The 21,820-nt window shown below is 40.7% G+C and overlaps 3 protein-coding genes across 3 annotated transcripts; 2 read left to right on the forward strand and 1 right to left on the reverse strand.

The window, feature by feature from the left end:
* The first annotated feature begins 925 nt into the window (after window positions 1-925).
* LOC120271772 (receptor-like protein EIX2) lies at window positions 926-3,927 on the forward strand. The gene is made up of 3 exons (XM_039278448.1): window positions 926-1,395; window positions 1,444-1,480; window positions 1,591-3,927. Exons 1-3 carry the CDS (start codon window positions 926-928, stop codon window positions 3,925-3,927), a joined length of 2,844 nt encoding a protein of 947 aa, XP_039134382.1.
* Window positions 3,928-14,235: 10,308 nt separating this feature from the next.
* LOC120271773 (receptor-like protein EIX2) lies at window positions 14,236-15,089 on the forward strand. Its single transcript, XM_039278449.1, has 2 exons — window positions 14,236-14,435; window positions 14,708-15,089. Exons 1-2 carry the CDS (start codon window positions 14,236-14,238, stop codon window positions 15,087-15,089), a joined length of 582 nt encoding a protein of 193 aa, XP_039134383.1.
* A 3,010-nt stretch (window positions 15,090-18,099) lies between these two features.
* On the reverse strand, window positions 18,100-21,820 carry LOC120271774 (receptor-like protein EIX2). Its single transcript, XM_039278450.1, has 3 exons — window positions 20,489-21,820; window positions 20,178-20,289; window positions 18,100-19,840 (listed from the first exon to the last, which is right to left on the reverse strand). Exons 1-3 carry the CDS (start codon window positions 21,813-21,815, stop codon window positions 18,100-18,102), a joined length of 3,180 nt encoding a protein of 1,059 aa, XP_039134384.1. The 5' UTR covers window positions 21,816-21,820.

Below are 21,820 nucleotides of genomic sequence, written 5' to 3' on the forward strand. Positions count from 1 at the left end.
CCGCCGTGGTGTGTGAAGTCCTGAAGCATCTGCCACACTTCCCCGTACTGACCTCAAGCGACCTAGGTCGCTTGTTGCTTGCCCGAGCCTTACCAACGTCCAAACGGGGGCTAATGCTCTTCCTCTTCCTATGCTGCACCAGCACCCACTCTTTCTCTCCTGGATCCTTTCCTTTATCGGCCGCCGTATCGCTGGTCAAAGACGGAGTCATCTTCACCGTACTTTCTCCAGACGAGGAGGAGGTCACCACCTGAACATAGGAGAGATCCTGCCTGCGAAGAGCTCTCTTCCCCGTGTCCTACTTCCCCGAAGCTTGTCGCAAGGTATCTCCACCACCGGAACCACGAGTGCCACCCCAGAGGTCTTCCAGGAGCGACATTCCTCATGAGGAATTACATATTAACTTTTTGTTTTGTTTTGTTTTGTTTTGTTTTTTTGGGATAAACCAAACCACAACTTTATTATGAAAATAAAACAAACAGATCAAGTGTCCACAGTGAGTGAAGACAAACTAGACAGAGCAGATTAGGAAAACAGAGGAAAGACAATACATGACAGAAAAGCTAACAATGCAGATAATATAGTGTCTACAACACCAACCTTATATATTGCCACAGTGAATATAATTCTAAACTTGTGTTTACTGCTCCCTTAAACAAGATAATATTGTTGCAAACAACTTGTCAAACATTCATTCAAACGCAATCAAACGTGTCAAGAATAATCAAAGTTGCACAAAAGTCCCCAATTTGTTAGTAGTCAATAACTATTATTCAGCCAAGCTGACTTTCTTCTTCAAGTTGGCGGCAAGCTCCCTAGTCAAATTTTTTTTAACAAAAGTCATGAACTTTTGTCAGCCTGTTTGCCTTGAGACTCAAGAAAATTGCAACGAGAATAAAGTTCACATGTTCTACTCTTTGCAATCATGGCACTCAGTATGAAGAAGATCAAACTGCTTCATTTTCTCACCTTTGTTCTCCATCTATGGCTTGAGCTCACATGCAGCTGCATAGAAACAGAGAAGCAAGCTCTCCTCAAGTTCAAAAACAGCCTCAAAGATCCTGGAAAGCTTCTATCTTCCTGGACTGGTGATGACTGTTGTTCATGGAAAGGTCTGGCATGCAACAACCAAACAGGCAATATTATCTCACTGGACATTAGCTATGGTCATATTCATTCTGGTCCTAACAATGAATGGCAATTGGGTGGAAAAATTGATGCTTCTTTGGTTGAGCTGAAGCACTTGAGCTACTTGGACTTGAGTTCCAATGATTTTGGAGGTTCCCAGATCCCAGATTTCATTGGTTCAATCACTACTCTGAGTTATCTCAACTTGTCCAATGCCGGATTCCACGGAGAGATTCCTTCTCAGCTTGGGAACCTTACAAACTTGAGGTATCTTGATCTGAATTCATTCGATTCTCTCTATGATTTTGCGTGCAGGTGGTGTCCATTGGATGTCTTCTCTTTCTGGTTTGCAGTATCTTGACATGAGTAGAGTGAACCTCGCCAATGCTGTTGATGTGTTTGATGCATTGACTATGCTATCTTCACTCTCTGTTGTTGTCTTACCTAACTGCCAAAATCCAGAGAACTCCTGCTTCTTTACCTTCTGTTAGTAATTTCACATCTCTTGCAACTATTGTTCTTGATGGCAATCAAATCAATGCCACTTTTCCTTCTTGGATTTTCAATATCAGCAGTCTTAAAAATGTTTATCTTCGCTTCAATAGTTTTCATGGTGTGATTCCTGATACTTTTGAACAACTGGTATCTCTTGAGGCACTTGAGCTTGGAGGGAATTCTTTTTCTGGGATTATTCCTGGAAGCATGAGAAGTCTTTGCAGTTTGCACACTCTAGGCCTCTTTACAAATAAGATTGAAGGTGAGACAACCGCACTAGCAGAAATCCTCTCTGGGTGCGTCAGTGAGAGCATTCAGGTGCTGAACTTGAGAGGTAATAAATTTAGAGGTGATTTATCAGATTGGATAGGAACACTGAGAAGAATAACTATGATTGATTTGAGCAAGAACTTGCTCTATGGCTCAATTCCTGCTGCACTGGGGAAGCTCTCAACACTCACATACCTTTATCTCAATCACAATGAATTCAACGGTTCTCTTCCAGAAAGCATTAGGGAACTATCTCAGCTGCAAGTGTTTGACATGTCTTTCAATCAGATTGAAGGTGTTGTCTCTGAAGCTCATTTTGCCAACCTCACAAGCTTGAAACAATTGAGCATGGCTTCAAACTCTCTGACATTGAATATGAGCTCTGAATGGATTCCTCCATTTAAGCTAGAAGTTTTCAGTTTTAGGTCTTGCATGTTAGGACCTAAGTTTCCTGCATGGCTGAGAACACAGAGAAACTACTCACTCATGGACTTGTCAAGCACTGGAATTTCCGACACTATGCCTGACTGGTTTTGGACACTTACTGGTCATATTGTCATTTTGGACCTCTCGGATAACTTGATCACTGGCATTGTCCCATCTTCCTTGAAGTTTATCATCATTAATGTCATAAATCTGAGTTCCAATAGATTCTATGGTGCATTGCCTCCCTTTTCTTCCAATATTGAATACATCGACTTCTCTAACAATTTGTTTTCAGGTACTCTTCTCCCAATCACCAGTGAATATTTACCACTTTTAGGTGAACTGCATCTCTCCAATAATCTCATCAATGGGACAATTCTCGCATCAATTTGTAATTTTGCTGGGATGCAAGTTATTGATTTGTCTAGCAACAGACTCTTTGGTCAAGTTCCTGCATGTTTTCCAGATTTAGTGGCTCTCATGGTGATCAATCTGGAAAACAATAATTTATCTGGAGAAATCCCTGACAATTTGGATTCTTTTAGTTTGCTTCAGGCATTGCATCTGGGAGACAACAGCATCTCCGGGAGAATACCGACATCTTTAAGAGCTTGCAAGTCCTTGTTGATCATTGATCTTGGAGGCAACAAACTGTCTGGTAACATACCGTCATGGATTGGAGAAGCATTGCCATCACTGAGAATTCTTCGGCTCCGGGCAAACATGTTCGAAGGCCACATTCCTGAAAAACTTTCTTATCTAACCGCTCTTCAAATTCTCGACCTCGGAGATAACAACCTGTCAGGTACTATACCTGAGAGCTTTGGCAATTTCAGCGCAATGGTGGAGATTCATAAGGAGCGAAAGAACATATTGGATAGTGTTCTAGGAGCAGCTTTTAGCAGCATTGGGAATTATGTTCCTTTGGGATACACAGAGAGTTTGCAAGTCATCACAAAAGGGATGGAAATGGAGTACACTAAGAATCTTCAGTTTGTCACAAGCATGGACTTATCAGACAACCAAATTTCTGGACACATTCCGGCAGGACTTGGAAAACTTTCTGGATTGCAGAGCTTGAATTTATCTGGCAATCATTTGTCAGGCAACATCCCAGTTGACATCGGGAATCTTCGGTTTCTGGAATCTCTTGATTTGTCAAGAAATGAGCTTTCAGGTGCAATTCCTACAAGTATGTCTGCCATGACTTCTTTAAGCCACCTGAACCTTTCATATAACAACTTGTCCGGTAAAATTCCATCCGGTTATCAGCTTCAAACTATTAATGAACAATCCATGTATATCGGCAATGACAACCTCTGTGGCCCACCTTTGAAAGTAGAATGCGACAGTGCCAAGAATCAAACAGAAGAAGGCTCAATGATGTCTTGTGGTGATGGCGAAGAGGATTGTGAGTCTGAAAAGCTGTGGTGGTACATTGGCAGTGTTCTTGGCTATATTGTGGGATTTTGGGCAGTATGTGGCACTTTGCTTTACAGTGAATCTTTGAGGAATGCCTATTTTCACTTCCTTGAGAAACTTGGTGTGACGATTGGAATGAAACGTCGAAATAAAAACGATGACAGCATTGAAGAACATGATCAGTGATAGTCTAATCTGTATCTGCAATATGGGTTGGAGCTGAAATCATGTGCACCTATCAGTTCTTATGTCAGTATGTAAAAATTTATTGCTCAGCCTTTTTTTGCTAGCCAGCAAGTCGAACCTCTTTATAGTAAATTTCGGGGCAATAATATTTTCTAGTGATGATTTTCAGTGGCTCAAGTTGGCGATCACAATCTCTTGTCGAGTTTCACACAACCAAACCATGGAAGCTATATAAGCAGAAATACTGTTTTTTCTTTGAATGTTTCTGTACAGACTGAATATTTCACATATGCATTTGTTGAATTCAAATGGCTTATATAAGTCCGTTCAAGCAATTTTCAATGACATCATTTGGTTGATCTGTTGAATGCCTCAATTACATCATATACGGATATTCATCAAGTCTTATCTTTGAATTGTTCTCAAGACTTTTTGTTATAAACCACATTTTTAATTAAAATCTAAAGACTTTTTAATTCAAAATTTAACACTCTAATTCAGCAACTTTTTTTTTTTTTCTCGCTCATTAACTGTCTCTTTCAAAAATGACTTCATTGTCTTAATTCCAATAATCTATGGACATGCTCCATTCTTGTGTGCATTATTATGAACATCAAACACCAATTGCAGTAAAACAGATTATTTGTAACAGTAAATATCTGTCATAACCCATCCAGTAAATATAAAGAATTATTTGCACTAGTCCATTTTTCACAGTGCTCATATGTTTACCTCAAAGCTTATAATAGTAATATTTAGTAATAACAATATCAATACTATGCTTACTACAACAACTGAGAAACATGCAAACCAAGAACAATTGAGACAGTGATGAAGCCTACAATTAAATGTAGAATTCTGACAAAGACCTCTAGATCAAGTCATGTGAATTAAAAAACATGAATCTAGGTCCAAAAGCATTATCATTAGTCAATAAACACATCAATGAACAGAAAACAGTGAAAGAAAAATTAATACATACATTGTTGCTGATAACTAGGGATTCCAACCTCCTTCCTAGACCTCCCATGCAGAGCCGGTGGGAGTCCAGGCTCCGGTCCCCCGCTCCGGCGACCCAGGAATTGGTGGTTGAGGTCCAGGCCTCTCTCACCAGGCGTTGATGGTTTTGGCCCCAGTTCCTCAGGCTGCTGTTTTCCACACCCGGGCCACCAGGAACCCCGGTGAGCTCTCTCCGGCCAACACTGCCACTGTGCCAGGCGGCGAATGACGCAGCACTCACCAAGGAGTGCCGCAAGCTTGTTTGGGCTTATCCACGGCTTTTTTTTGGTCTGCTTTACCGGGACTAACTAGTAAAAGGCCTAGATCCGGAAGTGATTTTAAAAACCAATCGCGTTTTGGGAAAAAATCCCAATATCGTATTCGTCTAGAAGAAAAACAGAAATTGCGTTTTCATTATGGTCTGACAGAACAACAATTACTTAGATATGTACATATTGCTGGAAAAGCCAAAGGGTCAACAGATCAGGTTTTATTACAACTACTTGAGATGCGTTTGGATAACATACTTTTTCGATTGGGTATGGCTTCGACCATTCCTGCAGCCAGGCAATTAGTTAACCATAGACATATTTTAGTTAATGGTCGTATAGTGGATATACCAAGTTATCGTTGCAAACCCAGAGATATTATTACTACCAAAGATAAACAAAGATCGAAAGTTCTGGTCTAGTATGTAAAATTTTTAACGTGCGGCTTTTTTTTTTTGCTAGTCAAAAAGCCAAAGTTAATCTTGCTTGCCGGAGTGGGGTACTTTGTGTGACAACCAACGCAATCTGGAAAAGCATCTGTCCAAAAAATAGTTAATCTTTCCAACTGGTTGGCGTGGGAAAACAGCATCCTGACCCTAGATAATTTGACAGTAAGAAGATGTAATAGGCTCCCGACAACAACTTGTGTTCTCTGCCACAAAGATATTGAGACAACAAACCATCTGCTTATCCATTGCCCATTAGCTGAAAGGATTTGGATCTTCTTCACACACACTTTCTCCCTTCCTATTCCACCATCTTCTTTGGTCGATCTTTGGAACAGGTGGAAACCCCAGCTTCCCTCTCGTATAAGAGCTATTGGAGACATTATCATTAGAATCATCACTTGGAATATTTGGTTGGAAAGAAATGCACGCATCTTTAATAACAGATATTCTACTTTTCAAATTATCACTGTCAAAGCCTTGTGCATGATGATTTCGTGGATTGATGCAGCTCCATAGTCAAAGAAAGTAGGCTTGAAGGCTTAATCGTGACTGCCAAGCGTAGTCTGGAGTTCCTTGGACACCCCTCAGGTTCAGGCGATGATAGACCAGTTGAGTAGGATGTGAGGCCCTCATAGCGCTCCAGGCCCTTTGGGCCTTGGGTCTCATCTCTGTGTTCCCCGTCGACTTTTATTGTCTTTATCTGTATTTCTCTTATTTTGCTTTTGGCCTTGTATTTTCTCAGTTTCCACCACTGGTGGACTGTTTTGTTGTTCCTTTTGTCTGCAATGAATGTGGTTTATCCACTTTTTTTTTTTTTAAAAAAAAAAACCAAAGTTCTTTAAAGTAAATTTCTAGGTATTAATATCTTCCACTAAATTTTTTTTTTAGTTGCATAGCTTGGGGATCAGAATCTCTTGGGAGTAGACCTAACCTTTTAATTTATTATTATTTTTTTTAAAAATAGATAAACTACATGCATTAAAAACTAAAAAGAGACAACAGAAATAGTCCACTAGCAGTGGAGACTAACAAAGTACAACACAAAAATAAAAAAACAACAAAAACCAACAAAATAACAAGGATAAAAGGCACGCAACCCCTGACCCACAACATTACAATGTGGACAAGACTAGAGACCTTACTATTTACAACAAGGATAAATGACATAACCTTTTATATATATATATATATATAGAGGCTGCATAGTTTTTTAGCACAGTAACTCAAAAAATCACAACCGTTCAACCCTATTCCTATTGGCATCTACAATACAATATATAATAACAAACAATACACCCAAATCAACCATCCCTCATATTGTTGCTAACCGCGAACTTCCGCATAATCCTTTTTCTTATATATATACATATGTTGATTCAAATGGTTATAGATGCCCATTCATACCATTTACAGTGACATCAGATTAACTGATTTGTTGAATGCATCAATTGCTTCATCAATGACTATGAAAGTATATCAAAATTTACTTTTGAATATATATATATATATATATATATATATATATATATATATATATTTGACAAATGCGGCAACAACTTGCTCCCACATTGGGACCTTATGACATGGTTTAGAAGGGACCCCGTCACGTGTACATAGTGAACTCTTACTCATCATGAGTTAAGTGGAATTTGAAAATTAGATCTCTTGCATGAGAGCGAATACTCTATCCATTGGGTTAGCCCAATGTTGGTTTCTTTTTGAATTGTTTTAAACATTTTTTTTTTAAAATTAAATTAGATAATCTATAGTTTAATTGAAAATTTTAAGACATTGTTCTAGGGGTGTTGCATGTTCAAATCCCACCCAGGATTCTTTATGAACAGATGGTGAAAGTCCCCCATGCAAAAGGTACCATAATGGTCTCTAGTGTGAGAGTAGGTTTATAGCCCAACTCGTGTTGCTGGATGAAGACGCATGACCGGATGATCAATTTTCAGTTATGTGCATCTTCTTGCCAACTGTGCTTGTCACATTTGTATTAAAATTTTTTTTTCTCCAAAATTTAATTCTCTAAGTTGGCAACTTCCATTCGCCATCTTAAAGAGTCCCCTTCAGAATGACTTCACCTTCTAATGGCCAATAATCTATAGATCGACATTCTCAACTCCAGTGTGCATTATTTGAAATAAGATATATTTGTTCATAAACTTATTGACGACCAAACAGTGAAACAGACCAGTTTACAGACAAACAATGAAGTATTGGGGGCCGTGAACATTGACCTCTAGATTGAATTATGTGAATCATAGATCATGAATCTAGGACTCTAAAGATAATAAACACATCAATGAACAGAAAACACTGAAAGAAAAATTAATACAAACTTTCAGCTTTGAGAATCAATCAAGTCAGAGGCCAAATCACTCGTTCCATGAACAATTTAGTTTTATACAAAAGGAAACAATATCATGGAGTGATTTATATATATATATATATATATATATATTGTTGCAACAGAGAACCTAATTGTTCCGAGATCTTTGAGCTTTCAGATATATATATATATATATTTTGAAAAGGTGGATAAACCACTTCAATTAAACGAAACAGAAATAGGAAACAGAACTACAGGTCTCCCACTATCGGCACACATACCGACAAAGGGGAACAAAACAGGAAACAACAGAAAAGCCACAAGAAGTGGCACAACACAGAGAGAAGACAACCCAAAAAGACACCACGACACAAGCCACCACTAAGCGGCAAAAACAGAAACTACAACAATCAGCCCGTGATCTGAGTCTGAATCTCCTCAGAAGGAACAACGCTTCCTGACTCCTCCACCCTCGGGCCTAGAAAATCCAGACTCCGGCGGATGGCAACAATGGAATCCTCCATCTTCTCTCTTGGACCCTCAGTAACTGTAGAGAACCAAGATAACAGCATCTGGTCAATTTTAATGATAATAGCATGCATAGACAAGCAATTGGCATTAAATATGCAATCATTCCTAGCCAAGTAGATATTCCACACAATAGCTTTTACTACAAGATCACCCACATCCCTGCAAGCCGGTCTCACAGTAGTTCTCCAGGATCCCCAAGCCAAGGACAAGAAAATAGGAGGATCCGGGAGACAAAGTACCCTCACGAAATAATTCCACACCTGTTTAGCAAAAGAGCATTGTAGAAACAGATGATCCACCGTTTCTATCCCCGCATGGCACAACACACAGGTAGCAGAAGGGAGTAGATTACATCTTCTATTGGCCAAGTTCTCAAGCGAGAGAACCTTATTATGCCAAGCAAGCCAATTGAAGATAGAAATTTTTTTAGGACACCCCTTACACCAGAAAAATCTCGCAATTGGGCACCGCAGACCACCATCGTTTAGGAAATTATAAAAGGATTTAACGGAGAAATTACCATTTCATGTCAGACTCCACCATTTCCTGTCCCCCAAACTTTCCAATGGCCCCTGCAGACGCAATCCAATGGACCGAATATCAGCATTATCAGAGAAGGGCACCTGATCTAAAAGAGATCTCAATTCTCTAATCATGCCATTGGGGGCCGGAGAACATCTGAATTCCTCAGGCCAAAGGTACATATGGGCACAACCATTCACCCAACAATCTTTCCAAAACAATGTCTCCAAACCCGTACTAACCCCTTGTAAAATACATCTTCTGAGGGCTGGGAGACAACTGATCACCCCCTTCCAGAAGAAGGAAACCCTCCCAGAAAGCCTAGGGAACATGTTCCATCTAGAAATTCCATAATTAAATTGGACTACATTCGCACCACACCAATCAGTGTCAGATATGAATTTCCACCACCATTTCCCTAACAAGGCCCGGTTAAACCCACGAAGGTCCAGGATACCCCAGCCTCCTTGATCACGAGAATGACACAGATTTTTCCAAGCCACCAGTCTACACTTGGGATGATTGATGTCAGGACCCGACCATAGAAAATCACGCCTAATTCGGTCAATCCTCTTGACAACCCAACAAGGTAACCTGAAAAGAGACATCCAATACGTGGGGATCGCCGAAAGTACGGAATTAACCAAAGTGAGACGGCTCCCAAGCGAAAGATGTTGCACTTTCCATGAAGAAAGCCGGCCACGTACTTTAAGGATGAGCCCCTCCCAATCCCGCCTTCTTGGCCTTCTACCCGAAATTGGGATGCCCAGATACGTCACCGGGAGCATCCCCCTCGAGCAGTTCAAGGTATCCGCCGCAGCCAAGTCTGGAAGCAAGTTACGGGATATAGAGTAAAGACAAGTTTTAGAAAAGTTTGTTTCTAGGCCCGTCATCCCTTCAAACACTAGCAACAGGAGCTTGATCACTCTTAAGTCTTCAAGACCACCCATGGTCAGAACCAACAAATCATCAGCGTAGTGCAGATTACACTGATTGCCAAACTCCCCTAAGGATACCCCAACCAATACTTTGGACCTAAGCGCATGGGCGAAGATCGAACCAAGGGCATCAACCACTAACACAAACAGAAGGGGGGACAACGGATCACCTTGCCTTAAACCTTTTTGATAGCGAACATAACCATTAGGAGACCCATTGATAAGGATGTTAGCCTTAGAAGAGAAAAGAATACTTTTGATCCAACCCACCCAATGCTCCCCAAAGCCCCTAGCTTTCAACAGATCGAAAAGAAAGTCCCAATCCACCAGATCAAAGGCCTTGGAAAAATCCACTTTTAAAATATGACCAACAACCCTACGTTGATGGATGCTAAACAAAAGTTCCTCCGCCGTAGCAATGTTATCGAGGATGCAACGCCCTTTCAGGAAAGTCGATTGTTCCGATCCCACCAAAGAGTTAATCACCTTACTCAGTCGAGTGGCTAGCAATTTAGAAATGATTTTCAAGGATGAGTTAATTAAACTGATCGGGCAATAGTCACCAGGTGATTCAGGCGAATCCACCTTAGGCACTAGAGCAATGCTTGCCCAATTGATTTTCTCAAGGTTAGCTCTGTGGAAGTAGAAGTCATCACAACGAAGAACCAGATCAGTTCTCATCGTTTCCCAACAGTGTTTGAAAAACTGCAAGGGGAATCCATCCGGACCCGGGGCTTTATCCCCCCCAAGTTCGAAGATAGCCTTTTTAATTTCCTCTGTCGTGAATGGCTCCTCCAGCATAGTCAGGTCACATGTCGCCTTATGAGCAAATAACTTCTACAGATCAATCCGCAGTTTATCAGGGCGACGTTGCCCAAACTGAAGCTTAAAATGCTCAGCGAAAACTTTACCAATATCCCGGGGAGTCTAAAAAAGGTTACCATCCAATCGTAACCTAGGAATAAAATTCCGATTCTTGCGACCATTGGCCACTGCATGGAAAAACTTGGTGTTTTCATCCCCTTCTTTTAACCAATGCAATCTAGATCTTTGATTCCAGTAGATCTCTTCTTGCTTGCGGATAATATTCAAGTTCTCACGAATATCGTTCTCTCTAAGAAGTTCCACCTCCGAAAGTCTCCTAGACTCCTTCACCTTATCCAAACTATCGATCTCGTGCAACAAGGCAAGTTTTTAAAGCTTTATGGATCCGAATTCATACTTAGCCCAATGTCTCATTTTTCGCCTGAACACCAACAACCTTTTTGGAGAAAACAAAAGCTCCACATCCCATCGGGGAAATTTCAGACCACCATAGTTGCACCAGATCTTGGAAACCCTTACTGGTAGTTCAAACCAACTCAAAACGGAAAGGTCTTGGTCTGAAAAAATGGGTAACCACTTCAAGACGTATCGGAACATGATCAGACCCCAGCTTAGGTAGACAGATTTGAACCACTTTAGGGAAGCAAGACACCCATTCATTATTTACCAAAAAGCGATCCAAGACCCAGATAAGTTCCGACTGTCCGTTCGTCTAAGTGAACTTACACCCCATCGAAGGAGGCTCCTGTAACCCCAAATCATGCATTAAATCATTAGCACAACGAATATCTTCCAAGTTGGAATTTCCCGCAGACTTATCCCCCACTGCGAAGATAGCATTAAAATCCCCGCAAATCACCCAAGGCCCCGAGGTGGATCTACCGATAGACCGCAGTTCATCCCAAAAAGCTTGTTTTCGGTGTCTGTCATTTGGCCCATAAACTACTGTACATTGCCAATTAGGGAGACCCCTTTTGGAAACAAAGTTCATCGTTAAGCTAAATTCTCCCAGCAAGACCAGCCTCCCGCTCAGCAACACGCTATTCCAACCCATAGCAATACGCCCCGCAGAACCTCGAGCCGACACAAAAGAGAATTGATCAAGGTGCCCACCTCCAATTTCATCCCAGGTAGATTGATTAATCTCCTCCAATTTTGTTTCTTGTAAACAACAGACTTCGGCATGGTGAAGAAGAAGAAAGTCCTTAACTAAAAAACGCTTTGATGGCCTACCTAGCCCCCTAACATTCTAATTGAGAAGGTTCATGGACAAACAACTAATTCTCTCGAGCCTCCAAGGAGGTCGACTCTGTCCCCTTAGAGCATGCAAGTCGGGACGATTCTAACATACGAATATGTTTAATGCAATCATTCACAGAATCAGTAAAAGAAATACCACATGCATCACAATACTTTGCAATTTGAATATAAGACCAATCAGCAATAAGTAAGGGTTTGGACACCTTACCAGTATCACTCACGCCGCTTGTCCCTTTCTTCTTTGCTGATTTAGGTGGCTCAGCCAAATACCCTGCCTCCTCAGTGAACCTGGAGGAAGGCTTCTTCGCACGCTCACTTTTCACGATCGATGAGTCGACTATTTCATGAAGACTCCGCCTCTCTCGAAGATCCGAGTAAAAGTTTTCTGATGTTTCTTTCAAATTCTGACACTGAGTCATCAGAGTCTATGTCCATATCAGGAGACAAGTCTTCAGACGATTTAGTAGCCACACCGCCAGTATCCCTATCCACAAATGGAACAGGCCCAGGGGCCAAGACCTGAACTCCGGCCAGGTGCCGGCTAAAAACCATCCGAGGCGATATCCTGGGAACCACCGAACTATCCCTGAAATTAGACTCCAACAGAGAAGGAGCCTGCGTAATCACCCTCATCGTTGCGGGCAGGACACTCATCGGCGCCATAGTGGGAGCGAGGCTCAACCACCGCCGACGGCTCCCCCAAAGCATGATTAGACGAACCCACCCCCGGAGCCCTCTCTGCTCGCCTCACCCCCGGGTGGGAGCCAGGCTCCACCACCATCGTACTGATAGAGCTCACCGAGACACCCGAGGACGACCTTCGCTCGGTCTCCTTCCCCTTCCGATCATCGAGAGAAAGGACCTCACCGCCGGAACTGTGTCATTAGCCACCAATGTATAACGTCCCAGCTCCTTGCGATACACCGGGGATGCCTCCCGTTCACCAGTGAACAGCACACAGTAATGACGTATTCCCATACTGAAATCCAGCTCCAAGGAAAGAGAAATACCAATCCGACGCCGTACCAACACCGATAGAAATTGTTTGGGAGGGAGCGCAGCTTGCGACAGAGCGACTAACGCACAGACCGGCCGGAGTACCTCAGCAATGATACTCTAACTCTAGGCATGCAATGGCAAGTTCCAGATGAGAACCCACTGTCCTTCCCCCGAGGCCCGGCCAACAACACCTAATTCAGCAGACCAAGGCGCGAGTATCAACACACAAGGACCATCTTTCGTCCTCACCTTGAACTTACCCATTTTGCAGAGCTCTTTCACCTCTTCCCTGCTCGCCAAAGGAAGAAGAAACGTGCATTCATTTACCGAAGTAATAGGGCCGGCCAGAGACATGTTTAGAACTGAGGGAATGACATCCAACAGGTTGGATTCATTAACATAACCCTCGACCAGAGACATCACCGCAACTTTCACCAGTTCCTCTCGCAGACCCGCAGCCTCCGGTGGAAGCGGGATCGAGAGAGACGTTCGGGTGAGCTTCTGGTCCCTCGAGCCCCCTCGAGGTAGATCCCCCTCGTCAGCTTTCAGATATATTACTAGCCATGTGCAAATACATCCTAATGTATATATATATAAATATATACTATCGGGTTTAAATTGTGATTCTCTTATCTGCTAATCACACTCTTCGGTTTGAGATGAAAATCACGAAGCACATGCAAACCACCACTCTTCATCTTCACTTTCTTCTCATACTTCCTATTGGATTTTTATGCAATAGAGAACAGAGCAAGAGCTGCATGCAGAGTGAAAGATTGGCACTTGTCAAGTTCAAAACAGGGCTTCAAGATCCTCACCACCTTCTATCTTCATGGGAAGGTGAAGACTGTTGTACATGGAGAGGAGTTCATTGTGACAATGAAACTTGGCATGTTGTCAGCTTGGATCTTCAGTATCACCATCTTTATCATGGCCTTAGCAATGGTGGAAGACTCAGTGGTGAAATCAATCCTTCTTTGCTTTCTTTGAAGCATTTGAATCGCTTGGACTTGAGTTCTAATAATTTCAATTTTCAAGGGAACAGAGATTCCCAGCTTCTTTGGTTCACTTACTGGTTTGAGTTATCTGAATCTCTCTAATGCTGGTTTCATTGGGAGGGCTCCTCCTCAGCTTGGTAATCTCACAAGCTTGATTATCTTGATCTCAATTCATTCTATTCCATGCATGATTTACATGTTGATGATAACCTTCAATGGCTTTCTTCTCTTTCATCTTTGCAATATCTTGACATGAGTGGAGTTAATCTTGCTAAGATTTCTTCTGATAATTTGTTTCATGCTGTTAACATGCTGCCTAGTCTTTCAGTTTTGATTCTTCCAAACTGCCACCTTCACTGGCCACAACCTTCCTCTTCAATACGGTAAAATACTTCTATTTACCACAAGTATTGACCTTTCAAGCAATCTGTTTTCAGGAGAGATTCCAGAGCAATTTGGTAATCTTGATGGGTTGTAAAATCTGAACTTGTCTGGCAATCATTTGATCGGTCAATTCCGACTCGTCGGGGGCCCGAAATCACTGGGAATCGCTTGATTTATCAAGGAATGAACTTGGAGGCAGGATTTCTCCTAGCATATCTTTTCTAACTTCATTGAGTGACTTGAACCTTTCATACAACAACTTGTCTTGTAGAATTCCATCAAGCGATCAACTTCAGACTCTTGATGACACATCCATATACATCGGCAAGTTGGACTTGTGTGGCCCTCCTTTGACTATAAAATGCGACGATAATACTACACATGGTTTCAGTGATGAAGAAGATGATCTTGATGAGTCTGAAATGTTATGGTTATGCTATGGCAATGTTGTGGGCTATGTGCTTGGTGTGTGGGCGGTATGTATTGCTCTATGGTTCAATGTCTCTTGGAGAAATTCATATTTTCGTTTAGCTGATTGTATGCATAAGAAGTTTCTGCGAGTTACCACCACAAAATATTCTAGTGAAATCGATGCTGATGATGAAAGCGGATCAATGGATAATTTGGTGATGAATCTAAAGCTGACCACGTGACATTATAAAGGCGCATGATTGAGTTTTTTTACTGACTATGAGATAAAAAAATATTGTATAGAGTTTGATCTATATTATTGTACCATTGAAGAACTCGAAATGCATGTGTTTTGCTATGAAAAAAATAAAAACCAATCCCAATATTTCATTTTTAGAACTTTGCTTGTTTTATCTATTTTTTTCTTGCTCGCTTATCACCATCGAAATTGTTTCATGGTAACTAGAGCAAGAGGTTCACTCATCGAGTCCCAAAGGCACAGTTACGAAAAATTCTTGTATGAACACTATATATTGTATATCTCGCCCACTTTGGATATTAGATTTTTCTGCCATGGCTTATGATGCATTCTTTTTTTTTTTTATTGTGCATCTCTGAGTTTAGAATGAAAAAGTGGATAAACCACGGATTCATTATACCAGGGTCACCAGAGGTGAAACACGGGGCAGAAAACCAAACAACAACAAAAAGAACATGTAGAGCTACAAGAAGGGGCCGGAGGCCGGGGGCTCAAACTAGGGAGGCGCCATCGAAGGGGAAACGCCTCGACATGCTCTTTGGATGAAGCAGCGGTTATAGGGGATCAGGGATCCTAGAGTCCACAATAACAAGACTCACCCTTTGATCGTAGGGAAGAGAATCCTCAAGATGAAGTAGGGTCGAGTCTGGGGTTGCATTGATCCAAGCAATGAGTAAATGATCAATCTTACAGATAATGGTAAAAACATCTACAGCTACAGAAGAAAAGATGCGATTATTGTGCTTAGCCCAAATGACCTAGGGCCCGAATTAGAAGGAGGCCCTGCTGTTTTGACTTAGGTGATCCTTGCATTGCCAAGAGATCCAAGCCTCGGATAGGGTGGTAGGGACCCTACAAAGAAAAGCGTTGCGAAGTGGTCCCAGATCGATGAAGCGAACGAACACTTAATCATGAGATGGTCAACACTTTCCAGCTCTGCATCACAGAGGACGCAAGTGCTAGTGGAGATTCTGTTGCACCCCCGCCGTGCCAAATTTTCCTGAGTTAAGATTTCATTGTTTAGGGCCAACCAGAAGAAAGCTTTGACTTTAAGCAGGCAGGGGCCCCTCCAGAAGGTCTTGCTGAAGGCGCAACAAATACCACCATCGTTGAGGAAAGAGTAGAAGGAATTCATTGAGAAGCCATTGTTGTCCCATCTCCATTTTTTGGAGTCTCTTCCTTGGGTTATATCCTAAATCAGCGACCCTCTGTTGTGTGATTTTTATAAAGCAAGTATACACTACCGTAAACAAGTAAAATAATGATAAGAGAGTATCGTCCCACTAGGATTGAATTTAATAATTATCAAAATTAATAACCCTAATTCTACTTGATTAATGAGATTGGAAAGATTTAATTTAGAAAATCTAATTCAAGGAATGGAGAGAGATAGTTAGATGAGAAGAAATCAATGCCAAAAGATTCTAGGGTTTCCGAGTTCACCTAGACTAAGTCTACCTAGATAGTTTTGTTCAATCAAACAATGCTTATTTCTTATGTTGTCATCAAATTTCCCTAAATTACATATTGATCTTTCTCAAGCATCAATAGCATATTCCATTAGATAAGTTAATATCATCTTTGAGATTAGATAACTGTGAATTTATGGAACTCATTAAACTTTAGAAATTTATAATGATGCATGCAATCTCATAAATATCTCTATCTTATGATGATTGTATCATATTTCAACCAAGACCTAATTCAATTATCACTTCTCGGTCTCAAATCGAATTACCAGTCATGCAATTGTTAATCAAGCAATCACAAGCATTAAGTATAGATTAAAATATCCAACATAACTTTTAATAAAACATCAATTAAATTAAACAAAACGAATCTAGGTTTTTGTAGTCTGGCTACATCGTAGCCCTAGAAAAAGTATTTAGAACATGACAATTGCAAAGCTTGACATATTATCAAGCTTCATAATCAAATAAACAAAAAATAATTAAAAACTAAAGCTTGACAATGAATCTTCGCCGAATCTTTGCTCCTGGCCTTTTGCTCTCCGAAATTCTTCTTTCCCTTTTTGTCTTAAACCCAAACCTTTTATAACTTGAAATCAGGATAGCACCTAGGATCTATAATTTCTGTTTTGCACTTCTTAATGTTGTAGCACCTAGGCATTGCATGCTAGTTTCTAGGCGCTATATTTTCTGTTTTGCTTATTCACTCTTCATTGAAACTTGATCCTCTTTTTTCCAATTTTGTGGTTTTGATGTGTTCTTCCTCCAAATCATTCTCTTTATTTCCTACAATTCAATAACAATAAGATTAGAAGTAAAATTTGTTCAAAATTCACATTTCATTTATCATGAGTTAAACAAAGTTTATATAATTTTGTGGAAATTATACTCATCACTCTTGCAAAGGAAAAAGTTCCTCGAAATTTGGATCCGGCTCTAAAAGAAGGAAATTAGCTACTGAAATAAGAGGATCCCTCCACCGAGCGAAGAGGTCAGGCCATCTGCATCGCAGTGTGGAGCCCTAAGGCCAGCAGTCTAGCCAAAACGAAGTGGCCTTCTCGTCTGAGATCAAGACATCAATACAAAAAAGGAAAACAGATCTGCACTTGAGGAGACCTTTTCAAAAGGAGCTGATCCTTGGAGTATAATGAAAAAGAGGAATTGATCCACCATGTGGAGCATAATTAAAGGTAATGATGTTGGAACAGGAAAATTTGAGTTCACATTCTCACATTTAGTTCTACTATTTCCCGCTTGATACTATGAAACAATGTCATTAAGGTAACATTACTGTAGTTTAGCTCAAATAGATATATTATATGTAGTAGTGACCGCGAATACAAATCACATAATATATCACCAAAAGACAATCATTTTATTTGGGTAACCTTTATTTTTTCTCAAGCAAAAGACCATAAATCAATACATCAATACAGCGATACGTAAAACTATGTACACACTATTTTACCAAAATTTCGTCTTTGGCTTGTGCAGTGTTGAAGTTAAGATACATCACATTGTTCATCATCCATCTATTTCATCCTTGACGCCTGCTGAATTATAAATACTTGTTGCAGTGAATGCAAGAAGCTTCTTATGCATATAATCAACTACATCAAAATATGAATTCCTCCATGCCTCTTTGATGAACAAACAAATACATACTGCCCACAAACCCAATGCATATCCCACGGCACCACCAAACAATAACCATAATGTCTCATTCTCATCAGAATCATCTCCTTCAACACCGAAGGCAAGTGTTTCATTATGACCACATTTTACTGTCAAAGGAGGGCCGCAGAGGTCACGATTGCCAATGTATATCGATGGATCATCAAGAGTTTGCAGCTGGTTACCTGTTGGAATTCTACCCCACAAGTTGTTGTACGAAAGGTTCAGATGACTCAACGAAGTAAGAAAAGATATGCTCGGAGGAATCTTGCCTGAAAGTTCATTTCTTGATAAATCAAATGACTCCAATGACACTAAGTCACCTATTGAATCTGGAATCCCACCTATCAAATGATTTCCGGACAAGTTCAGATTTTGTATCCCATTAAGATTTCCTAATTGTTGTGGTATTTCACCCGAAAGCTGATTGCTTGAAAGGTCCATGCTTGTCACAAACTCAAGTGTTTTACTGTATTCAAGTTCCATTCCTTTTGTAATAACTGACAAGCTGTCGGTATAACCGGAAATGCTATAATTCCCTATGCTTGTGATGACTAGGCCATGAAATCCGTCCAGAATACTCTGTCTTGCTTCATTCGTGAGTTGCATCGCAGAAAGGTTGCCGAAAGACTGAGGTATAACTCCCGATAAGTTATTATTAGCAAGGTCTAAGATTTGCAATGATGCTAGATTGGATAATTCTCCAGGGATGTCACCCTGCAACATGTTAGCTCGTAAACGGAGTATCCTTAGCAATGGCATACTTTCTCCGATCCACGCTGGTATATTTCCTGATAACTTGTTGCCACCAAGATCAAGGGTCACAAGTATCTTGCAGTTTCTCAGAGGCAATGGGATTTCTCCAGAGAGATTGTTGTTCCCCAAGTGAAGAACTTCAATCAATTTCAGAGAACCAAGAGAAACTGGAATTTCTCCATATATCTTGTTGTTTGCCAGATTTAGAGCCACCAAGAAGAACAGATTTTGCCAACATCCAGGAAGCTCACCAGAGATAAAATTGTTGGAGATATCAATGACTTGCATCAGCTGGAAGTTGCATATAGATGCAGAAAGCATACCATTTAAGAGATTATTTGAAAGATACAAATGTCCCAATGTTGGTATATTTTCACCAAGAATGGGAAGAAGATCACCTGAAAATGAATTATCTGAAAGATCACCATATAATGCATTAGATGGCAGAGGAGGCAATGGGCCTTCAAATTTATTTGACCTCAGATTAATGAGACATAAACTGAAGAACTTGAGAGACTTGGGTATAGTTCCAGTTATCTGATTATTTGAGAGATCAAGAAGTGCAATGCTATGCGGCAAGTCCCAGAACCAGTCAGGCAATGAACCTGTGATTCCAGTATTGGACAAATCAAGCACTGAATAATCTTTCTGAGTTCTGAGCCATGCTGGAAATTCTGGTCCCAGTTGACATGATACAAGAGCAATTTCTAGAAGATGGAAAGGAGGTACCCAGTCTCTGCTGATGTTCACTACTAATGGATTGTAACTCATGCTCAGAGTATCCAGACTTGAGAGATTGGCGAAGTGTTGTTGGTGAAAAGATCGCCAGAGGTCTCTACGACACTCACAAAGTCAAACAATCAAGACAACCAACCAATTAAACAATTCAATCAACCCATAATAAATCACAAACAACACACACCAATTTATACGTGAAAACCCCTTCGATGCGAGGATAAAAACCACGAGACCGCTCGAGAGCTCCACCCTTTACTTCTCTTATTGATAAATTGAGGGCAAAAGAACCCCCAAATCAGTCAACAAAGGATTCACAACCCACCAACAATTTTCAAGAACAATAAGAGATCAAGATAGAGCAAAAAGTCGTAGAAATCACCCAAAAAATCTGCTTGGTCTATAAAAGTTCGCGTTTCTGACCAAAACCAGAGCACCTGAGGACGATCCGACTGTTCAAAATGAAGCCCTTCTTGTCAGGAACAAGCTGGCCAAATTTGAGCAAAAATCGGACCACGGGAGCACCTCCGATCGTAGAGTTGATCAAAACTGCGCACACAAAAACCGGGAATAACAAACCCTCTTAAGTCTCTCTTTCTTCTTTCGATTGCCGTCCCGCCTTTTTCATGTCAGAGTAGCCCAAAAACCAAAGTAATAAAATCACCAAAAGAAGATTCTCTTAAAACCCTAATATCAACGCCAAATGGACCCAAGAAATAAGACATATAGTTCAACATAAAATACCAACATAACAACAAATAAAGAATATAAAATATTGCAAATATGGGCTGGACCCATAACAGTTGGGATATAACACCACTAATTGAATTGTAAGAAATATCAAGAATTTTCAGCTCTGAGAGTTGTCCAAAGCTCTCTGGAAGACTTCCGTTGAATCTATTCGAGGTGAGATACAAGGTTCTTAAATTTGATAAGTTTCCAATAGAAATAGGAATCGGTCCGTAAAACGAGTTCTTACTAAGATCAAGAGTGATTATAGCCTTGAGCATTCCCAACCAGCCTGACAACTCCCCTTTCAATTTACTGTTTCTCAAGTTTAATGTCTCAATAGTATCACCAGCACATCCAGAGAAAATTCTTGACAGTGTGCTCGTATCTTCACTGAGATTATTGAATGAGAAATCTAAAGTGTGCAAGTTGCAGAGGTCTCTGATGCTTGTTGGTAGCGGGCCGACAAAGTGATTGAATCCAAGCTGAATGACCTCCAGAGATTTCATTTGACCAATGGCTTCAGGTATCACCCCATGGAAGTGATTGAACCAGAGATCAAGATAAACAAGTCTGCTGGAATTAGTTAGCCAGAGAGGGAAAGTGGAGTTGATTTGATTGTTGCTAAGATCAATAGTAGTCAAAGAATTACTAAGATTGAGATATAAAGAAGAAGAAGAAGAAGAAGAAGAAGAGGAAGGCTGTGGCCAGTGAAGGTGGCAGTTTGGAAGAATCAAAACAGAAAGAGCAGGCAGCATGTTAACAGCATGAAACAAATTATCAGAAGAAATCTTAGCAAGATTAACTCCACTCATGTCAAGATATTGCAGAGAAGAAAGGAAAGAAAGCCATTGAAAATTATCATCAACATGCAAATCATGCATAGAATAGAATGAATTGAGATCAAGATAAATCAAGCTTGTGAGATTACCGAGCTGAGGAGGAACCCTCCCAATGAAACCAGCATTAGAGAGATTCAGATAACTCAAACCAGTGAGTGAACCAATGAAACTGGGAATCTCTGTTCCCTTGAAATGATTAGAACTCAAGTCCAAGTGATTCAAATGCTTCAAAGAGAGCAAAGAAGGATTAATCTCATCACTGAGTCTTCCACCATTGCTAAGGCCATGATAAAGATGGTGATACTGAAGATCCAAGCTGACAACATGCCAAGTTTCATTGTCACAATGAACTCCTGCCCATGTACAGCAGTCATCACCTTCCCATGAAGATAGAAGTTGGTGAGGATCTTGAAGCCCTGCTTTGAACTTGACAAGTGCCAATCTCTCACTCTCACTGCAGCTCATGCAGAGTTCTCCATTGTACAAACATCCAAGAAGAAGCATAAGAA

The sequence above is a fragment of the Dioscorea cayenensis genome, chromosome 11 (assembly GCF_009730915.1).
Source record: "Dioscorea cayenensis subsp. rotundata cultivar TDr96_F1 chromosome 11, TDr96_F1_v2_PseudoChromosome.rev07_lg8_w22 25.fasta, whole genome shotgun sequence".
In the NCBI taxonomy this organism is placed as follows: Eukaryota; Viridiplantae; Streptophyta; class Magnoliopsida; order Dioscoreales; family Dioscoreaceae; genus Dioscorea; species Dioscorea cayenensis.